The following is a 16,662-nucleotide window of genomic DNA, read 5'->3' as shown; positions in this document are numbered from 1 at the left end:
TCAAAGCATTAACTTTGTGGTCCAACATTTTAATATTATGTTAATAAAATTTGTATAAAACCACTCACTGACTTATCTGTCTACCGGTTTCGAGACGTAAAAGGTTACGTCTCGAAACCGGTGGACAGATAAGTCGGTGAGTGGTTTTATACAAATTTTATTAACATAATATTATTATTTTTCTCTTTACTGTGCAACATATGTTCTCTCATTATATTGGTGAAAAACTTTAACTGGATGTATTTACTATTTTTTGTATTTTGTATTCTTATATAACAACTGTTGTTTTTCCTTAATAAATAAAAAAATATTTTTTTAATATATAATTTATATTTACATATTACATACCTACTTTTTTTCTGAATACGTTAATACGTGCCCTAAAAATTGAAAGATATACATTTTTCTAATAATATTCCTTAGACATAAGCAGGTAATATAGGTATCCAACCCACAAGCTTATTTCATAGCGATGCAAATATATTTTTCTTTTCTTACCCCTATTTATATTGATTTATTTGAGAAGATTTAATGTAAACATTCTATTTGATTTTCGGATCATAATAATAAAAGGTATGTCATTTCACAATGTTTTTTTTGTACATGAACACCGATATTTGAATTTGTGAAAAAGTAACAACGCACGAAATAATATAATGTAAAGATTATCTATAGCCAATTACAAAATATGATATGATAAATTATAATGTAATAAAACTCGCATTTAAAAAATCATGATACTGTTTGTTGAAGTCGTATATTGATTGAAAATAGTGTCATTTCACTTTTAAAATACTCGTATACAAATATTTATATAATACAGACTACAGGAAAAAGGTATTTATATTATTTTTGGATTGAGGCATAACTTTTACGTTCACAATACATCCTTTACAAGTTATGGTACAGTATTTTACTTATTAGAAAGTTAATGTACTTTTAAAAATTGACGAAAATATATTTTCGTCTTTGAGGAAAAACATTGCGCAGGGAAGAAAGTAATGAAATTAGGTAGGTACTTAAGTAATAAAATAAATGCTTTGGACGCCAATTGGTACACCAAGAGTATACCTATCATGCAATAATTCATGGGTGTGGATAATGTAAGTAGGTACTGATAAAAATAATTTTATATTTTCTATACGTGTGGGTAGGGATGGGGGTACAAAAATGGGGAACAGTCTAACAAAAAAGTTATTATTATATTTTTAATATTTGAAGCACTACTTTGTGAGCCTCGTGGTGTAAAGGTCAGCGCGTTTGCCTACCATGCAAGAGGTTTCGGGTTAGATTCCCGATATGGTTGATATAAAAATTTCAAAGTCCCTGGGCTGGTACCTGAAGCGTTAGACTGATCATCTTACCTTCATGTAGCAAAAATGATCAAAATACGCTGCTATTGGTGTACAAATGGGTGCGGAAAGGGAATGCTGGTGATCCAATATATTACAGTTAAATGACTTAAACTCAATGTTTTTAACTAACCCTGACGAAGGCATATTGTTTTGCGGAAACTAGTTGGCTATTAAACTATCAAAAAATAAAGTGGCAGGTAAATATTAAAAAACGAAGTTTTTTTATTATAACACCTTTTTTACAATTATTCAATAGTTTATCCATTAGCGTGACTTTACTAAAAAGAAACAATAAAAAACATGCTTGTGTTTGTAATATTAGTGATTTTCTAAAGCCACTTACATATATGTTATACTGTACTCTAAATCTGGAGTACAGTGTAACTAGTAAGAGTATATAAGAACAGTTTAGCAAAGAAGAGCACATTAAAAAACATTGGCCAAAACCCAATTTTTTCAAAATACCTATTTTGAAATGAATAAAGATCAGCTTGGCTCTTTGTTTTACTAGTATTTGGATGCGGTAATGTCATTTACATCACCAACTGAGACAAGTATCAGATCGGGTTCCAATGGATAGTAAAAAGTTTTTTTGGTTGATGGTTGAATTTCATATTCTTTATTCTCTCAGCACCCGGCCAAAAAAATGTTTGTTTGGTTTTCTAGAAAATTTGACTATATTAGTCACCTACCAGTGTTACATTGTGTTCCATTACACTCTGCCCCAGAGGGTGTGAAAATTATCTCCTTTTAATTTCAAAATTTAGATTGGAATAACCGGTAAGCTTGTTTGATTTATTAAATGGCTTATAAACAAAGATTAAATAAAAAATATATTTACTCGCCATTGGTTGACTATTTTAGAATAGCAAAGAAAATGTATTTTTTAAATTTACTTTAACGAAACAATACTTTTCAATTACTACAAAAAAACATGAATTAGCTCTGTACTAATATTGCGGATATTGAACTCTCATTAACTGTAGATAAAGCAGTATTGCAATGAAGAAAATTATAAAAAAATATGATGAATATTATAGTGTTCCCCTGTACATGCTGCGGATTCCGTGGACGGCCAGACGTACGAATGCATCTATTATCCAGGAACTGGACATAGGAGAAAGACTGATATCCATGTGCGAGAAAAGAATCGTGCAGTTCTTTGGGAATATTTCCAGGGGAGACTCTGATAGTTTGGAGAAAACTATTCTCCTGGGAAGTGTCGAAGGGACAAGGTCGCGTGGACGTGGACAACCGACAAGATCGAGCGGCACAGTCATTGAGTTATCAGAATCATCACTGACGAATGCCTATAGAAGAGCACAAGACCGTTCCAGATGGAGGGAGACTGTCCACAGACGAGCAATGCTTGGAGTCAGGCGTAATCACCATCCTCAAACATGAGGCACGGACTGAAGAGTGTACCCCTTAGAGTAGTAATACGCCACCGGCTAATAGAGTCGACCTTATGGATAAAAACCGTTCCATGATTATCAACTACGAAGTTAGCTACGGTTTACAGGTAGAGAGTTGCAAAGCGCAAACCGAAACCGTCCGTTGCACGTTTGTCGTTAAACTAAAAACTAAACCAAAAATTTGGAACGTTTTTGTTCTATGTAATCGAGCTAAAGGGCCTGCCTGTCTTTAAGCGGGAGAGAATCATTACTCTTAACCCCCGTGTTACATTGTTCCCCACCTGCGCCTATTTACTTACTCATCTTCGCAACTTGATCTTCAAGAAAATATAAACTATATTATAATGCTTCGGAACTCATTCAATAGCCAATAAAAATATTTAACTCACGCATAAAGCATGCCAATAAAAAAACAATGTTGAGCCAGCCAAGAATCATGTACTTACGTGCTAACATTACACTTTGAGCTATAGGTATATAATATTATAGATCCTACCCAAGTGATACCCATCTTTATAATTGCCCAATTATTTTAATTTAAATAATGTGATGTAAACGTCAATCACAATAAACAAATCGTTGTTATAATTTTATTTCCTTTTACATGTGTTATAACAACTGATTGACAATGATAATTGTGAAGATTGATTTTTAAATGTTAAGTTTTGTGTAATTATATATAAACAGAGTGGGTGGAATGCGACATGTCGACAGTTGACCCTCTCGTGTATATTTTTAGTAAACAATCACGCACAGGTATGATTATTTAGAGCGCTTATTCACATGCTCATTTTAAAGTAATCGACGTATGTTTGTCATATCACACGCCATTTTGATACTAGTTGGTAAATAACAATGAACAGAATTTGATCTCGAAATTTACGTTAAAATAGTCTTACTTTTACAAGTCGATAGTTAGTGTCATTACGAGCCCACTAAAATATTTTATTTAAAAAAAATCTAAAATAATAAGTTTTATTTCGCATTAATATAAAATAATGTTTGAGGTCATTTTTGATTGAAATTTGGTGCGGTTTTATTTTGTGAACGTACCCACATGATTTTTCGAATTTTGAAATAACAGTAGTAAACAACCTTTTACTAGACGTAAATAAAGCTGAGATTCGCATGACAAATAATTAAACAAATATTTGTTTTTTGTGTGAAAAAACATCTGATATAAAAGTTTATAATTACGTAAAGTAAAATTTAGAGGTCTAATAGTCTTAACGATAAATAATCAACCTTTCAGAACACTCTGTTTTATGATAATTTCACAGCGAATCGATCTCGTATTTTAAGAGTAAATGCGGCGGCACAGAAATTTGATGAATGAACAAAACGATAGAGACACGCCAATGGTAAATATCTATATTTGAAAAGACTGGTATTCCATAATCCAGGGAGAAAATACGAGAATACGCTTGTATGAAGAAAAGTCAGATCGCGTTTTCTCTTAACTGTTGCGCCTATGCCATAAAGTCAATGCAACCAATGTAGTATTTTTTATAGATTTCAACATATTTTGTAATATGACAACAAATATTGATATCATTTTAGAGAAGTTGATATGGAAGTCTAGACACTTTCAGGGCTTATGACCTGTCGTTGGGTGGCGAATTCACACACTGTGTAACCTTCACCATTTTGCCTATATTATGGGTATTTTTTTTCTTCAGTTTCAGTGCTGCAGAGCAGCGTTTATTTTATAATTAGAAAATACATATAATAATTTGTTACCCACTAAGTCCAAAGACTTTTCGGTGGGACACATTTTTTTTATGACAGGTTTATATTACATTTATTTTATTTATATTTTACAGATTTATTTATAAACAGGCACTATAAAGTATTTAGAAGATATTTCTTCAGTTCTTTTTTTTTCATTTGAAGATTTTTCATGTTAATGATGGTTTGTGGGAGATCATTGAACAATCTTGGAACAACGCAATTTAATGTTCGCTCTCCGAAGTAATTTGTAATTCGGGGAACAGACAGGGAGCCCTTAGTTTTTAATCTAGTGTTGTGAGTGTGGGAAACTCTTTTTTTATATTCCGGATTAACAAAGTGATCTACAATCAATTTGTAGTCACAAAGTTGTTTTACCGGCAGGACATTACAGAATTGAAAATATTCAGATTAAGATCCATATTTCGTCATTCTTCCATCCGTGGATTTTTGCGAAGTTAAAGATCTGAAACCTCAATTAACTGGCCAACGACAGGTTAGACCCTGTAAGTGCCTAGACTTCCACATTCCCTTTTCTAGATGTTTTTCCTTTCTGTTGTAATATGTCAATCTGAATAAATCCCCAGGAGGTGAAATCCAGTCCATGTCTACAGAATCAAAACATTATTTATAATATTATTGTCAATAATATATAAATTATTTTCTTCCAGGTTACAAAAAGAGGAATTAAGGGATAATTTCTTATGTATTCTGGACAAGCCATCAAATTATACAAAATATGATACGCCAATTTATGGAAGCAATGAACTCACTTGGTAAGTTTTTAGTTATTTATTACGTTTGAAAATAAAAAAATATTAATTTTGCACACAATAATTAATATTGTTTTTTAAATATATTTATAGTTGCTTCAAGAATATCACCCACTTCAAAAAAGCGACACAAAACAAAGGTATGGAAGTATTAAAAAAATATTTTTAGGTAATATTGTCATTCAGCCTCGTGGCGTAATGGTCAGCGCGTTTGCCTCCCGTGAGGTATCTGGTCGATTCCCGACATGGTTAAAATGAAATATTTAATTTAAATTATGTTTTCACACCAGAATATTTCATAGTTCCTGGACTGGTACCTGAAGCGTAAGACTGATCATCTTACCTTCATGTAACAAAAATAATCAGGGTACGTTGCGATTGGTGTACCAATGCAGTGCCCTATGCACCATTAGGTGGGGAAAAGGATTGATGATGATAACGAATATTTGTCTATGTCCAGATGGATGAAGAGTACAGTTGTTTGTGTGATATAGAACCAGAGCCCCGGACGAGTGTTTTCGAATCAACACAGGACTTTTAGTCCCATGGAGTTGGGACTTATGTCTTAAATAATGTGTAATAAACTACATGTATGTAAATAAATGAATAAATAAATAAATGGTTACTCTCAGGTATAAATCCTGAAAAAAGGAAATCGGGTGGAGATAAAATTCCGCCTCGTAGTGCGGTGGTTGCACGTGCGTCTACCATGATTGTGGTTTCAGGTTCGAATCCTGGCATGGTAGAAGTGAAATGTTTTATGTAAGATGATTCATACTGCAATAATTCACTGTCCTTGGAATATCACCTGAAGAATGATCACCTTTCCTTCCATAGAACAAAAATTATCTAGATACCCTTCAATGTGGAAGTTCAATGGTACGGGAAGTTGAACATAAAAAAATGTTTTCTAGCACGCGGAAAAACATTAAACAGTAAACAATAAACACAGTATTTAATTGATTGTAAGGTGAAGTATCTCGATAATCTTGTCGGCCTCGTGGTGTAATGGGCAGCGCATTTGCCTACCATGCACGAGGTCTCGGGTCCGATTCCCGACATGGTTGAAATGAAATATTATTTAAAAGGGTGTTTTTACACTAGAATATTTCATAGTCCCTCGACTGGTACCTGGAGCGTAAGACTGATCACCTTACCTTCATGTAAAAAAAAATGATCAAGATACGCTGCGATTGGTGTACCAATGCAGTGCCCTATGCACCATTAGGTGTGGAAAGGGAATGATGATGATGATGAAGTATCTCGAAAATGTATGAAAAAGTTAATAAAAATTGACCACTTTGAACTAAGTTACAAGTTCTTCCGAATCAACCAATGATAGAGTCTTGTGACAGATTTCCAGTTCCCGGGAAGCCAACTCACCAACCAGCAGAACTCACGGACTAGAACTTGGGTCGCGACGGAGGAATTTTAAAAGTACAAATCATGTCACTGATTTATTTTAACCGAACACAATACAGGACTTGTTTGGGGTCGTATTTCTTGGAATCTTTATTAATATTGTTCTTATGTATTTTAGAATATCATAAGTAGAACTTATTAGTGGTGCTTAATGGGAAGTTTCCAATGAAATCGGCATTTATTTCTAAAATTGTATAAAATATTAGCATCAAATATTTTTTCCTAAAGCCCTATTTTATTTTTAGTGCTTCTAACAGTTAAAACAATGCAACAACCAAATTAAACTCTTTTTTTATTCCCATGATTTCTTTTAACCTAAATATTTCTCAAAAGAGAGTGGGAGTTGTGAATAAAATTATTTATTTTTATCAATAACTTTTTATTTATGTATAAGAGATAGACCCGCTTATAAAGATATTTTTATATGACAACGGTCGATCACTTGTGCCCGGAACACATTAAATAGCGGTGTGGTTATTGCTCTATAGTGATCGGTTTTCTGGTTTTGCTAAAGTAACTGTAAATGTTTTTTGAAGAATTTCGCTGAAGCCAACGGGGAAAGCTTTCAGGAGGCCATGGCTGGAACACTCTCAGTTGTGCGTGCTCTTGGTTTATTTCCCGTTTACGGAATAGGAAACGAGAAGGGTGAACTGAAGTTCAGGAGAACGGGACTTCTGTCAATATTATCCACGCTATCAACAGTTCCTGTTCTCTGGATATTTCTTATGGCAGTCATTTTCGCCGTCAAGGCTGCTACAGCTACCAAATCAAACGACAACGGTAAGGGTTAGATGATTTAAAAAGACATACTTACATATGTACAGAGAGTTCAAATGTTTAATAGCTTTTATAAACGTGTAAGTGCCTATCGGTGAACAAAGTACACATGCAATTTTCATTTGTGTTAGCATCTACTCACTTCTGAATATACTATTTGAAATATTTCTGTTATGCACAAATAAACAAAGGTCATTCAAGATTTGAATAGACTGTAGGTAATTTATCTAGAACTAACAGACAACAGTCGGCTACATGCTAGAGGGCCTCATGCAATCGGCCTCCCGAGCCTCATTTTATCGGCCCTGAGGGCCTCAGTTTTCAGCCATTCGCGCCTCGGTTGATTAGAATCTCGGTCACCTAGAAGTATCATCTCTTTGGGGCTCACCTTTTTTTGCTGTTCGGAGTAATCTAAATGTAATAAAAAGTTCTCGCCCACTCAAAATAATGCTACAAAAACCACAAAAAAAAATACATAAATATTGAATATCTACGTAAGAATGTTGGTTAAAAATAAAATAATAAAAAATTTATAAGGATAAGAGTCAGTTGTGGCCGATTGTTACACGCTGGTACATTCGGCCCTTCGGGTCTCATTTAGTCGTCCTTCATGAATATGTCCTCTTGGCCTTATTATATCGGCCCTGTCGAGTTATATTAATACGAATATATATTAAATATCTACACAAAAAGTTTGGTTAGTAAGTGAATTACATTTAACAACGAAGAATCTGTAATTTAAAATAATAAAAGCTGTCGCCAACTGTTTCCTGATATTAAATTAGGTTTTCCAGGGAGTATTTAATCGGCCCCATGAGCCATAATGAATTTGTACTTATGGACATATTAAATCATTGATCGGCTCTCAGGGCCTTAATTAACCCCTTATGGGAAACATATTTTGGTTGGTTTACGTCTTCCAAACCTGATAAAATATGTTTAAGAAAATAAATCTATTGCATTTGAAAAACCTGAGTGGAAGACTTATCTACCTGATACTCTTGTGAAATGAATCTGAAAAATACTGAAAATTTACCGAATTTTATTTCGAGATATTTTATGAATCGCATTTTTCGACAAGCATTATCGACAAAATCAAGAAAGGAGCTCTGCGCTGGTTTGGACATGTAGAACGAATGGACAGCGAAAGAACGGCTAAGAATATTTACAATGCGAATGTTGATTGATGCAGAAAACGAGGAAGACCGACAAAAACATGGCATGACCAAATCCAACAAATACTTAAAGATGGACATGTCAAAAGTCGGAATAATCGGCGCGCGTGCATGAGAAGATGTATGAATGTAGAGGAAGCGAGATCTGCATGCAAACATAGAGTGTTGTGGCGTTCTATCCTCTCTGCCTACCTAAGGCCCGTAAGCGGGGAAACGGCGTGATGGTTTGTTTGTTTGTTTTTTGTCAAGAATTATTTTTAAAATTGGTTAACTATTAAACTCGTAAAAATTTCGACTGTGGCGTGCAAACAAAAATGTTTCCATTTTTCATTTTTCATTTTTTTCTTTGACTTTTTGTACATAATGAAAATTTTATTCTTGCTGAGTGAGTAAATGATGAAGTAAGTGTAGTGAAATTGCTACAAACAATGAGGAAGTTCAGTTCTACGGGAAATAAAAAATGTTTTCTTAAACGCGGTAAAAATTAGAGAATTTAGTTGTATGGCGAAGTTTCTCGAAATGTATGAAAACTTTATACGATACATCAAATTTTATTCAAAATATTTTGTCTTAGTTTTATATTTAAAAAAAATCATTGAACCCCCTCATTCAGTTTATAAAGGGACAGGCAGTTTTCTTTGTTGTCCAAGGCATTAAAACACCTAGTTCTGGCTCTGGGTCTGGGATCACATTTGAATTCTGCTTGTCTTTTTTAATATGTCAAAGCACTTACGCAAATATGTATAAGAAAAGTTTGTTTCGTGCTATCACCAAAAGGGGGCTCCGGAATCTCTTATTGGGGCCCTGCCGATGGGGTGATGAAAATCGACCTTTGAAAAGTCTTCGTACGTAGCTGAAATTATGAAAGTTTGCTAACGACTCTCTCTCCAATCGCAGGTAACATCGTTAACAAGATGGCAGGCGCCATTTTCTACGCCAACGCGTGGGTGTCGTCCATCATCCTCCGGCGCATGGCGCGCGGCTGGCCGGAGCTGCTTCGCCGCTGGCGGGGCGAGGAGCTCCGGGCCGCGGCCACTAAGGCTCCGCCGATCAAGATGAAAATCACACTGGTTGCCGTTGTCGTTTTGGTCTTAGGAATAAGTTCGTAAATAATTTACAAACTGATGAAATCATTGAAAACAGTGTAGCACTTATTTCTGATACGAGTATTATACTTTTAAAGCCACGGAATTTTCGCAAATTAAAAAAAAAGCTAATAGGGAAATATCATGTTTTTTTAAAACATTTTTAAAGTAAATGGTCTATAAAATTCTGTCATGAAAAAAATTTTTTTTTGCTTATTATTAGTTGCATAAAAAATACTCGCAAAAACAGTCATTCCATTTGCCTCCCCTAATACGTCACGATTCATGTTAATTTGTTCCTGGCCATTGAAGTTTGTTCAGAACATAATCACGAATCTTGACTTCGCAACAACCTGTGGCAACAACAAAGGCCAAACACATATCATTTTTCTAGCAACGCATTTTAATTAAATTTCTTTTTTACATTTATGTATAAAAAAAATTCTCCACATAACCCATATTGATTTTTAAAATACAATTAATTATTCTAGATCTATTTCAAATATTTTTATCGATATTCGTAGCATGTGATATTTCACTATTTCAACGTTTGACTCTTTTAGAGTCATTATTCTGTCCGTAACTACGTGACTATATTATTATTTACTAAAGAAGCGTTCTGCGTCTGTGCTGTTAGTTGGACTCCAAATGCTCTGTAACGTTGCTTAATCAAAGGGTAGAGACCAGCATTTAGTAGCCCACAATATAATGCCCTTAACATTAGGATCTTAATTCTTGTTTATTGATTGAAGCACTAAGCGATGAAAATGATATCTACCAATGAGCTCACTTTAAGGACGTACTCTGAGGAATTTTTGAAAAGCTTTCGAGTAATATATTTTATTCATTTTTATATTTTCATTAGTGTAGACGGTACAAATTACTTTTATAAACATAACTACATTATACATAACAGCGTTCTATTACAAAAATATGAAATAATACGAAAACAATACAGTTGTACATATTACTCAGTTGTTTTATACATTGAACTATGTTATGATACTGAACGATACATTATACTTAACGTACTTGGGTAAAAAAAAAGATATCACAAAAATCACTAATTATTAATTTGTTGGTATTGTTAGAATGTATATGTATATTGAATGCCTTAAGTATAATACAAACTGTAACGTGCTAAGAGCTCAGGGGCACAAAACAGTTTTAAAAAGAAAATAATAAACCTTTTACTTTTACCTTTTTCAATAATAAAACAATTAAGAAAAAAAAATACCATGAAAATTAAAAATCTAGTCTTACAGGGTGTTCATTAAACCCTGTCACATCCGAAACCATGATGAGCATTGTGAGCAAGAAGACATATTGGCACATTAAAATATTTTTTTAGAACGAATAAAGTTAAAAAAAAAAAAAAAACAAAAAAAGAATATGGTTGCTAATTTCTGCAGGGGAGAAACGAGATTGGGGAGGGGGGAATTTGATACTGCGCCGCGCTCCACTCACTTCTCCCCTGCAGAAGTTAGCAACCATTTGCTTTTTTTGATATTTTATTTTTCAAAATTTTATTCGTTCTAAAAAAATATTTTAATGTGCCAATATGTCTTCTTGCTCACACTGATCATTGTGGTTTCAGATGTGACAGGGTTTAAGGAACACCCTGTATATACTGCCATCATAAGAACGAAGGAAGTTTCTACATAAATCGTAGAAAATAAATATTTTGTAGCTCGGAGATTGAAAAATTCGCTGTGTGGAAAATACTACAAAAATTAAGTATATTAATTTGCGACAATATGTATTATGGTTTGCCCTAACGGAATGTATATATTAATTTGAACATTTTACGTTTTATATTTAAAAATTAACATTTTCGTCTCATTTTTAGTAAAAAAATTACAAGAAATTATGTTCTACTGCAATGAAAAGACGTTTCTAGCTAGAAACGCCATTTTTATTTAGTAATTAAGTAAACGTATTTCTTTTTTAGAGTTAATAATATAACAATTGATTCTACTCAACTAAATAAAAAAGACGTTACTGGACATTTACTGTTATTCAAATTTCAAATTAGTAACGCCGACCTTATAATCAATTAACTTCGAAATTACCAGCAGATCTTAAATTAAATTGAAAACGAATAGGTACATTCATTTCAGATGTTTTAAAAAACGAAATAGAAGGAAAAATGAGTATTTTAATCAGTCTTTTATAATTATATAAGTCAGAACAGCCTTTTATATTGAGTAATCTTTAAGACTTTTTGCAGTTAAGTCTAATTTATTAGTGAAAATAATAGGGTTGTGGTTATTTTAGGAAGATAATTCAAGTACTAGTAGATGTGTATTTTTTTTCTAATTCCGATATTGTATTCAACTCATTTTTGAAAAAAAATGTTAGATGCGTCCTACTTCCTTATGACGGCAGTATATTTAACTTATATTTATTTATACTTTTCGTTTTCTCTTTTTTGCAAATTATCATAAATATTATATGATAATTTGCAAAAATATCATGTTTGAACTTGATTTGGCTAATGTGAAATATGTCAATACAACTGATCTGGTTTCCTAGACTGCAATCTTGGAATAGGCGAATTAATAGCATAATTTGTTGCAACGATTTCTATATAAAATGGCACATTATGTCTAGTAAAACATGTATTCAGAATCGAATCATATTTAGCAAGTCAGGAGAGTCTAATTATCTTAAAGATAAAACTTAAATCACATAAGTTTCCGTCTTCTGAATAAAATTTTAATTAAGTGTATTCTTTAAAAATTCCACCATCACTCCTCTCAATTTTATCACTGACTTACGGAACATTATTTTTATACTTATTTTGTAATACGCATTGTATGTTTTAGTGGAACACACGTTGAATATTTTGAACAAAACATCAAAATGTCAAAATGCGATCAGAGAAGGCAACTCGACATTTCGATTTTGCCTTTTGGAATACAGCATGGAGTCACATTGCTTCGTTTTTACTTTAGGTAATATAAATTAAAATTTGAAAAAAAAGCGTTTATTACTTCTTAATACTTTTAAATCGTAACTTGAGATTTTTTCAACAGTTGACTACAATATGGCGTTGGGTTTATTCGTTGTTTTGACAAGTGAGATAGCTACATTTACATGGAATTTTCAAGATGTTTTTCTCATACAAATAAGCATTGGGATTGTAGCAAGATTTAAACACATTAACTCTATTGTAGGAAAAATGGATGTGAAGGTAAAAGTCATTGTAATTTATCAATTTCATATTTCCTAGTCCATCTTCGATTTTCGCCTTTTTAAAAATGCTCTGAATGTTTTTTAAAAATAATTTGCTTGCCATTAAAATCATATTACTCCGCTTCCCGGTGTAATGGTTAACACATTAAGCCACCCTGAATCGGGTTCCGAAATCGTTTTCCGACAGAGTTGATTATATTTATCTTGGCTAAGGTATAAACGATGGTAAAAAAAACCGACGTAAGACTGATTATCTCAGATTATTTTTTTTGTTGTTTTCACTATTAATTAATTAAAATTATCGCGAATGACACTGCAATTGGCATACTAATGGCCTTATGCACGTTCGATGCGAATATATCGACCGTAAACGACCATATTATGGTAAAAATAACAACTTTTAAGGCACTCGAATAAAGCCGTTTAAAAGTGTTAATTATACCTAGACATCGCTTTTTAGTGCTATAAAAAAGCACACGATATTGAAATAAAATCCTAAATTCAAATAAAATAAAGGAAAAAAAATGAATCCTGTAAAACATAAATTCTAAAGAAAAATACAAGCGTATTTTGAACGTTTTATGCGAGACAGAAGTACGAAATACCTAGTTGGTATTATGATATATATTACAAGGAAAAGTTGAAGGAAAACGCAAGTGTAGGAAGAAGACGTATCTCCTGGCTTTGAAATTTCTTAGAGTGGTTCCGCTATTACTCTAAATCTTTATTCAGAGTAGCTGCCAGGGAATTTTTAAATTATATCTTCAACTTTCTGTTAGTTATTTTTATTGATTTTTCATTTAAATGTACATAAAAGCTTTTTTGTTCATTTTACTAATGAATATTAATTGTTAAAAAGCTATTCCAATTTACTATTTCAGACATCCCGTCCAATGGAGTGGAAATATGCCAGGGAACTGTTTTGCGGAGGATTAGAGCTAGGAAGGGAGATTGCCAATTTGCTAGGCCCATTGGTCCTCCTGTCCTTTACTAACAATCTGTTTTTCATTTGTCTGCAAATGTTTAATGGTATTGGGTACGTTTGCGCAGTAATTAAATTCCAATATATCATAATCCCTGGGCTGGATCTGTAGCGTAGAACAAAGTTGTCTTCATGTAGCAAATGATCAAGATACGTTGCAATTGGTGTAACAATAAAGTGCCTCATGCACCTTTAAGAGCGGATAATAATGGTGACAGAGAATTTCTAAGTGATCTACCGTAAAATATTAATATTCATTCTCACAGTAACTACATATGTATTTAATTTCTTATATAGTTTACAATTTGCTTAATTCGTTCATTGAAATAATTTCCCCAAAGCCTATGCGCATTTAGTTATTCACGAATTTTCCTATTATGTATGTTTTCTTATTACAATACATATGCTTTACATTATACCAGACTCCCGCTTTACCCAGCAAATCCAGTGAATGCCGTGTAAAAAAAGTTTACTAAAATTATTAATTTATATCAATAAAAAATACATTTTTATAAGGTTGATTGCATTACAGTTCTTTATTTAAAAACTCGTTTTCAAACTCAATGGCATAATGTAACCTTTCAAATACATAAAAAAATTGTCTCAACAAGTCTCACTGAATAATTTATGTGTTTTTTTAAATTTTTAAATTGTATCACTCTTTATGAAAGACCATTTACTACTGCTTTTCACCGTGTTATTTTGAAACCGTGTAGAACGGGAGACCAATATATTTACTTTAACTTTAAATCATACGTAAATGTTGAAGGCATTAAAAGATAATATTGAAAACAGTGTAGATATTCATAATTTCATACAAAGTGTGATTTAAATAACAACTCGTGTTTTTTGCTTCAGAACGGGAAACGAAGGTCTCATACATGACCTGTACTTCTTTAGTTCCTTTGGATTCATGGTAACTCGTGTGACTTGCGTTGCTTTAGCTGCTGCCGCTCTTCCTATGGAGACAAAGAAAGTTCTACCTGCTTTGCGCTGCTGTCCCACTGAAAAATATTGCCACGAGGTTTGCTGATGTTTATTTCACATTCGATTTTTCTATGAAAAAGAGATCTTCCTGCGTTTAAAGACAGGTTTATTAAAAACCGAATGAAACAATTAGGTGGCTTTCATAGCTCCTTAAATAGTCCTATTAAATTAGGCGAAGGTTATTACATTTCTGGTGTCAGAAAGCAGTCTATGAAACGTCATTAAAACACGGTGTACAAATTTAAATTATTTAAAAAAACACCACTATTTCTGAATCGTCATGAATATAAAAAAACTAGAAGGCTCTAATAAAGGAAAAAAAATATATGTAAAAGTATTTCCTTTACCCAATTGAGCAAACTTTAAATATTAAACAAAAAAATACTTACGAATGCATGTTTGCTTGCTTGTTTATCTATTACAAGAACCAACAAGAACCAACAAGAACCAACAAGAACCAACAGGAACCAACAGGAACCAACAAGAACCAACAAGAACCAACAAGAACCAACAAGAACCAACAAGAACCAACAAGAACCAACAAGAACCAACAAGAACTCCGAAACAATATGTTGCAAAGGTATCGATGTGAAATTTGGACAAGCCATTCAAGATACCATTATTTTTAGGTCAAGCGTGCTGTTTTTTAGCTTTGTATTTTTCAGTCTACTTAAGTTTAAAACCAAATTCATAAATGGTATGTTATAAACGCAAAATTTAAAAACAGCATACATCATGTAAGATGCTTTTTTTAGGCCAGTTGTGCTATTTTTCTTTTAAAATTAAATCGTTCTGGCCAGTTTTGACGGATTGTAGCACCGTGCAATTCGAAAATTTTCGAAATTCCCCACTTCTCTGAGATGAGATTACATAGCATAGCATAACAAATAAAAAAAACAGGAAAATAATTGCTCATCGCATTTAATATGTTTATATAATTGTAAAGCTGGGTAAAATAGTTCGTTTTTAATAAGAAATGGTTGACCATTTCGTTTTTCAACCATGTTGTATGCATGATGATACAATCATTGGATTTTGATCAAACTTACCTTTTTAGATTCACAGACTGAGTCAGCAGCTGGTTTATGATGAAATTTCTTTTACTGGAATGGGATTCTTCTCTGTCAATCGGAATTTCATGTTGGGTGTAAGTGAAAATTTGGTATTATGTTCTTTAAAACCCATTTAATGACTCTTTTTTGTATTACTAGAAAATTGAAAAAAAAAAATTGTTTAATCTAAGAGTTTGTAGTAATACCACGTACCTTCATAATGTCTTTTCCATGAATAGATAATTATGTAGAATATAAGTAATTTATCAGAATACATAAAAGTAAAACAAGAATACGAATGAAACTTTTTTAAGCAAATGGAAATTGATTTGGATTCTTTTTTCAGGTTGCTGGAGCCATAGCTACGTACGAAGTTGTCCTATTACAATTTATGTAAGGAGAGCGAGACATTGTTCTATATTGTTCTGATCCTATAAAAACATTTTATGTAAAAATACTTCAAGTATTTTATAACCTTAGCATGGCTTTATTCAATGGAAATTAGAAGCGCAGGATTGTATTTTTAAAAACTATTTTTAAGACACCCAATACGCAATTTTATTATAGCACAATTATATTTTTTTTATGTCCCAACTTTTTAGAAAATTCGGTGTTAAGTCGGGACTCTGCCATACTAAAATCACATTTATAAATATTATGACACATCAATATATAAAATACATAACATAAAATTTTACATGCCAAGTTATTTA

The 16,662-nt window shown here is 32.6% G+C and overlaps 1 protein-coding gene across 1 annotated transcript; it reads left to right on the top strand.

Annotated features, from left to right (window-relative positions):
- The first annotated feature begins 3,363 nt into the window (after nucleotides 1-3,363).
- LOC148283912 (gustatory receptor for sugar taste 64f-like) lies at nucleotides 3,364-16,346 on the top strand. The gene is made up of 11 exons (XM_088242939.1): nucleotides 3,364-3,526; nucleotides 5,170-5,274; nucleotides 5,365-5,411; nucleotides 7,230-7,473; nucleotides 9,543-9,746; nucleotides 12,559-12,674; nucleotides 12,756-12,926; nucleotides 13,810-13,964; nucleotides 14,769-14,934; nucleotides 15,955-16,044; nucleotides 16,296-16,346. Exons 2-11 carry the CDS (start codon nucleotides 5,238-5,240, stop codon nucleotides 16,344-16,346), a joined length of 1,281 nt encoding a protein of 426 aa, XP_088099065.1. The 5' UTR covers nucleotides 3,364-3,526; nucleotides 5,170-5,237.
- The last annotated feature ends 316 nt before the right edge of the window (nucleotides 16,347-16,662 follow it).

This window comes from Micrasema longulum, unplaced genomic scaffold (genome assembly GCF_059751315.1).
Source record: "Micrasema longulum isolate JH-2025_06_02 unplaced genomic scaffold, ASM5975131v1 h1tg000178l, whole genome shotgun sequence".
NCBI lineage: Eukaryota > Metazoa > Arthropoda > Insecta > Trichoptera > Brachycentridae > Micrasema > Micrasema longulum.
This window is presented reverse-complemented; position numbering and strand designations above follow the sequence as displayed.

Coding starts and splice junctions, on each gene's coding strand:
- LOC148283912 (XM_088242939.1), top strand. CDS start 5,238: ATGATACGCCAATTTATGGAAGCAATGAACTCACTTG. Junction 12,927..13,809: donor TAGGAAAAATGGATGTGAAG/GTAAAAGTCATT, acceptor TTACTATTTCAG/ACATCCCGTCCAATGGAGTG. Junction 13,965..14,768: donor CAAATGTTTAATGGTATTGG/GTACGTTTGCGC, acceptor TTTTTGCTTCAG/AACGGGAAACGAAGGTCTCA.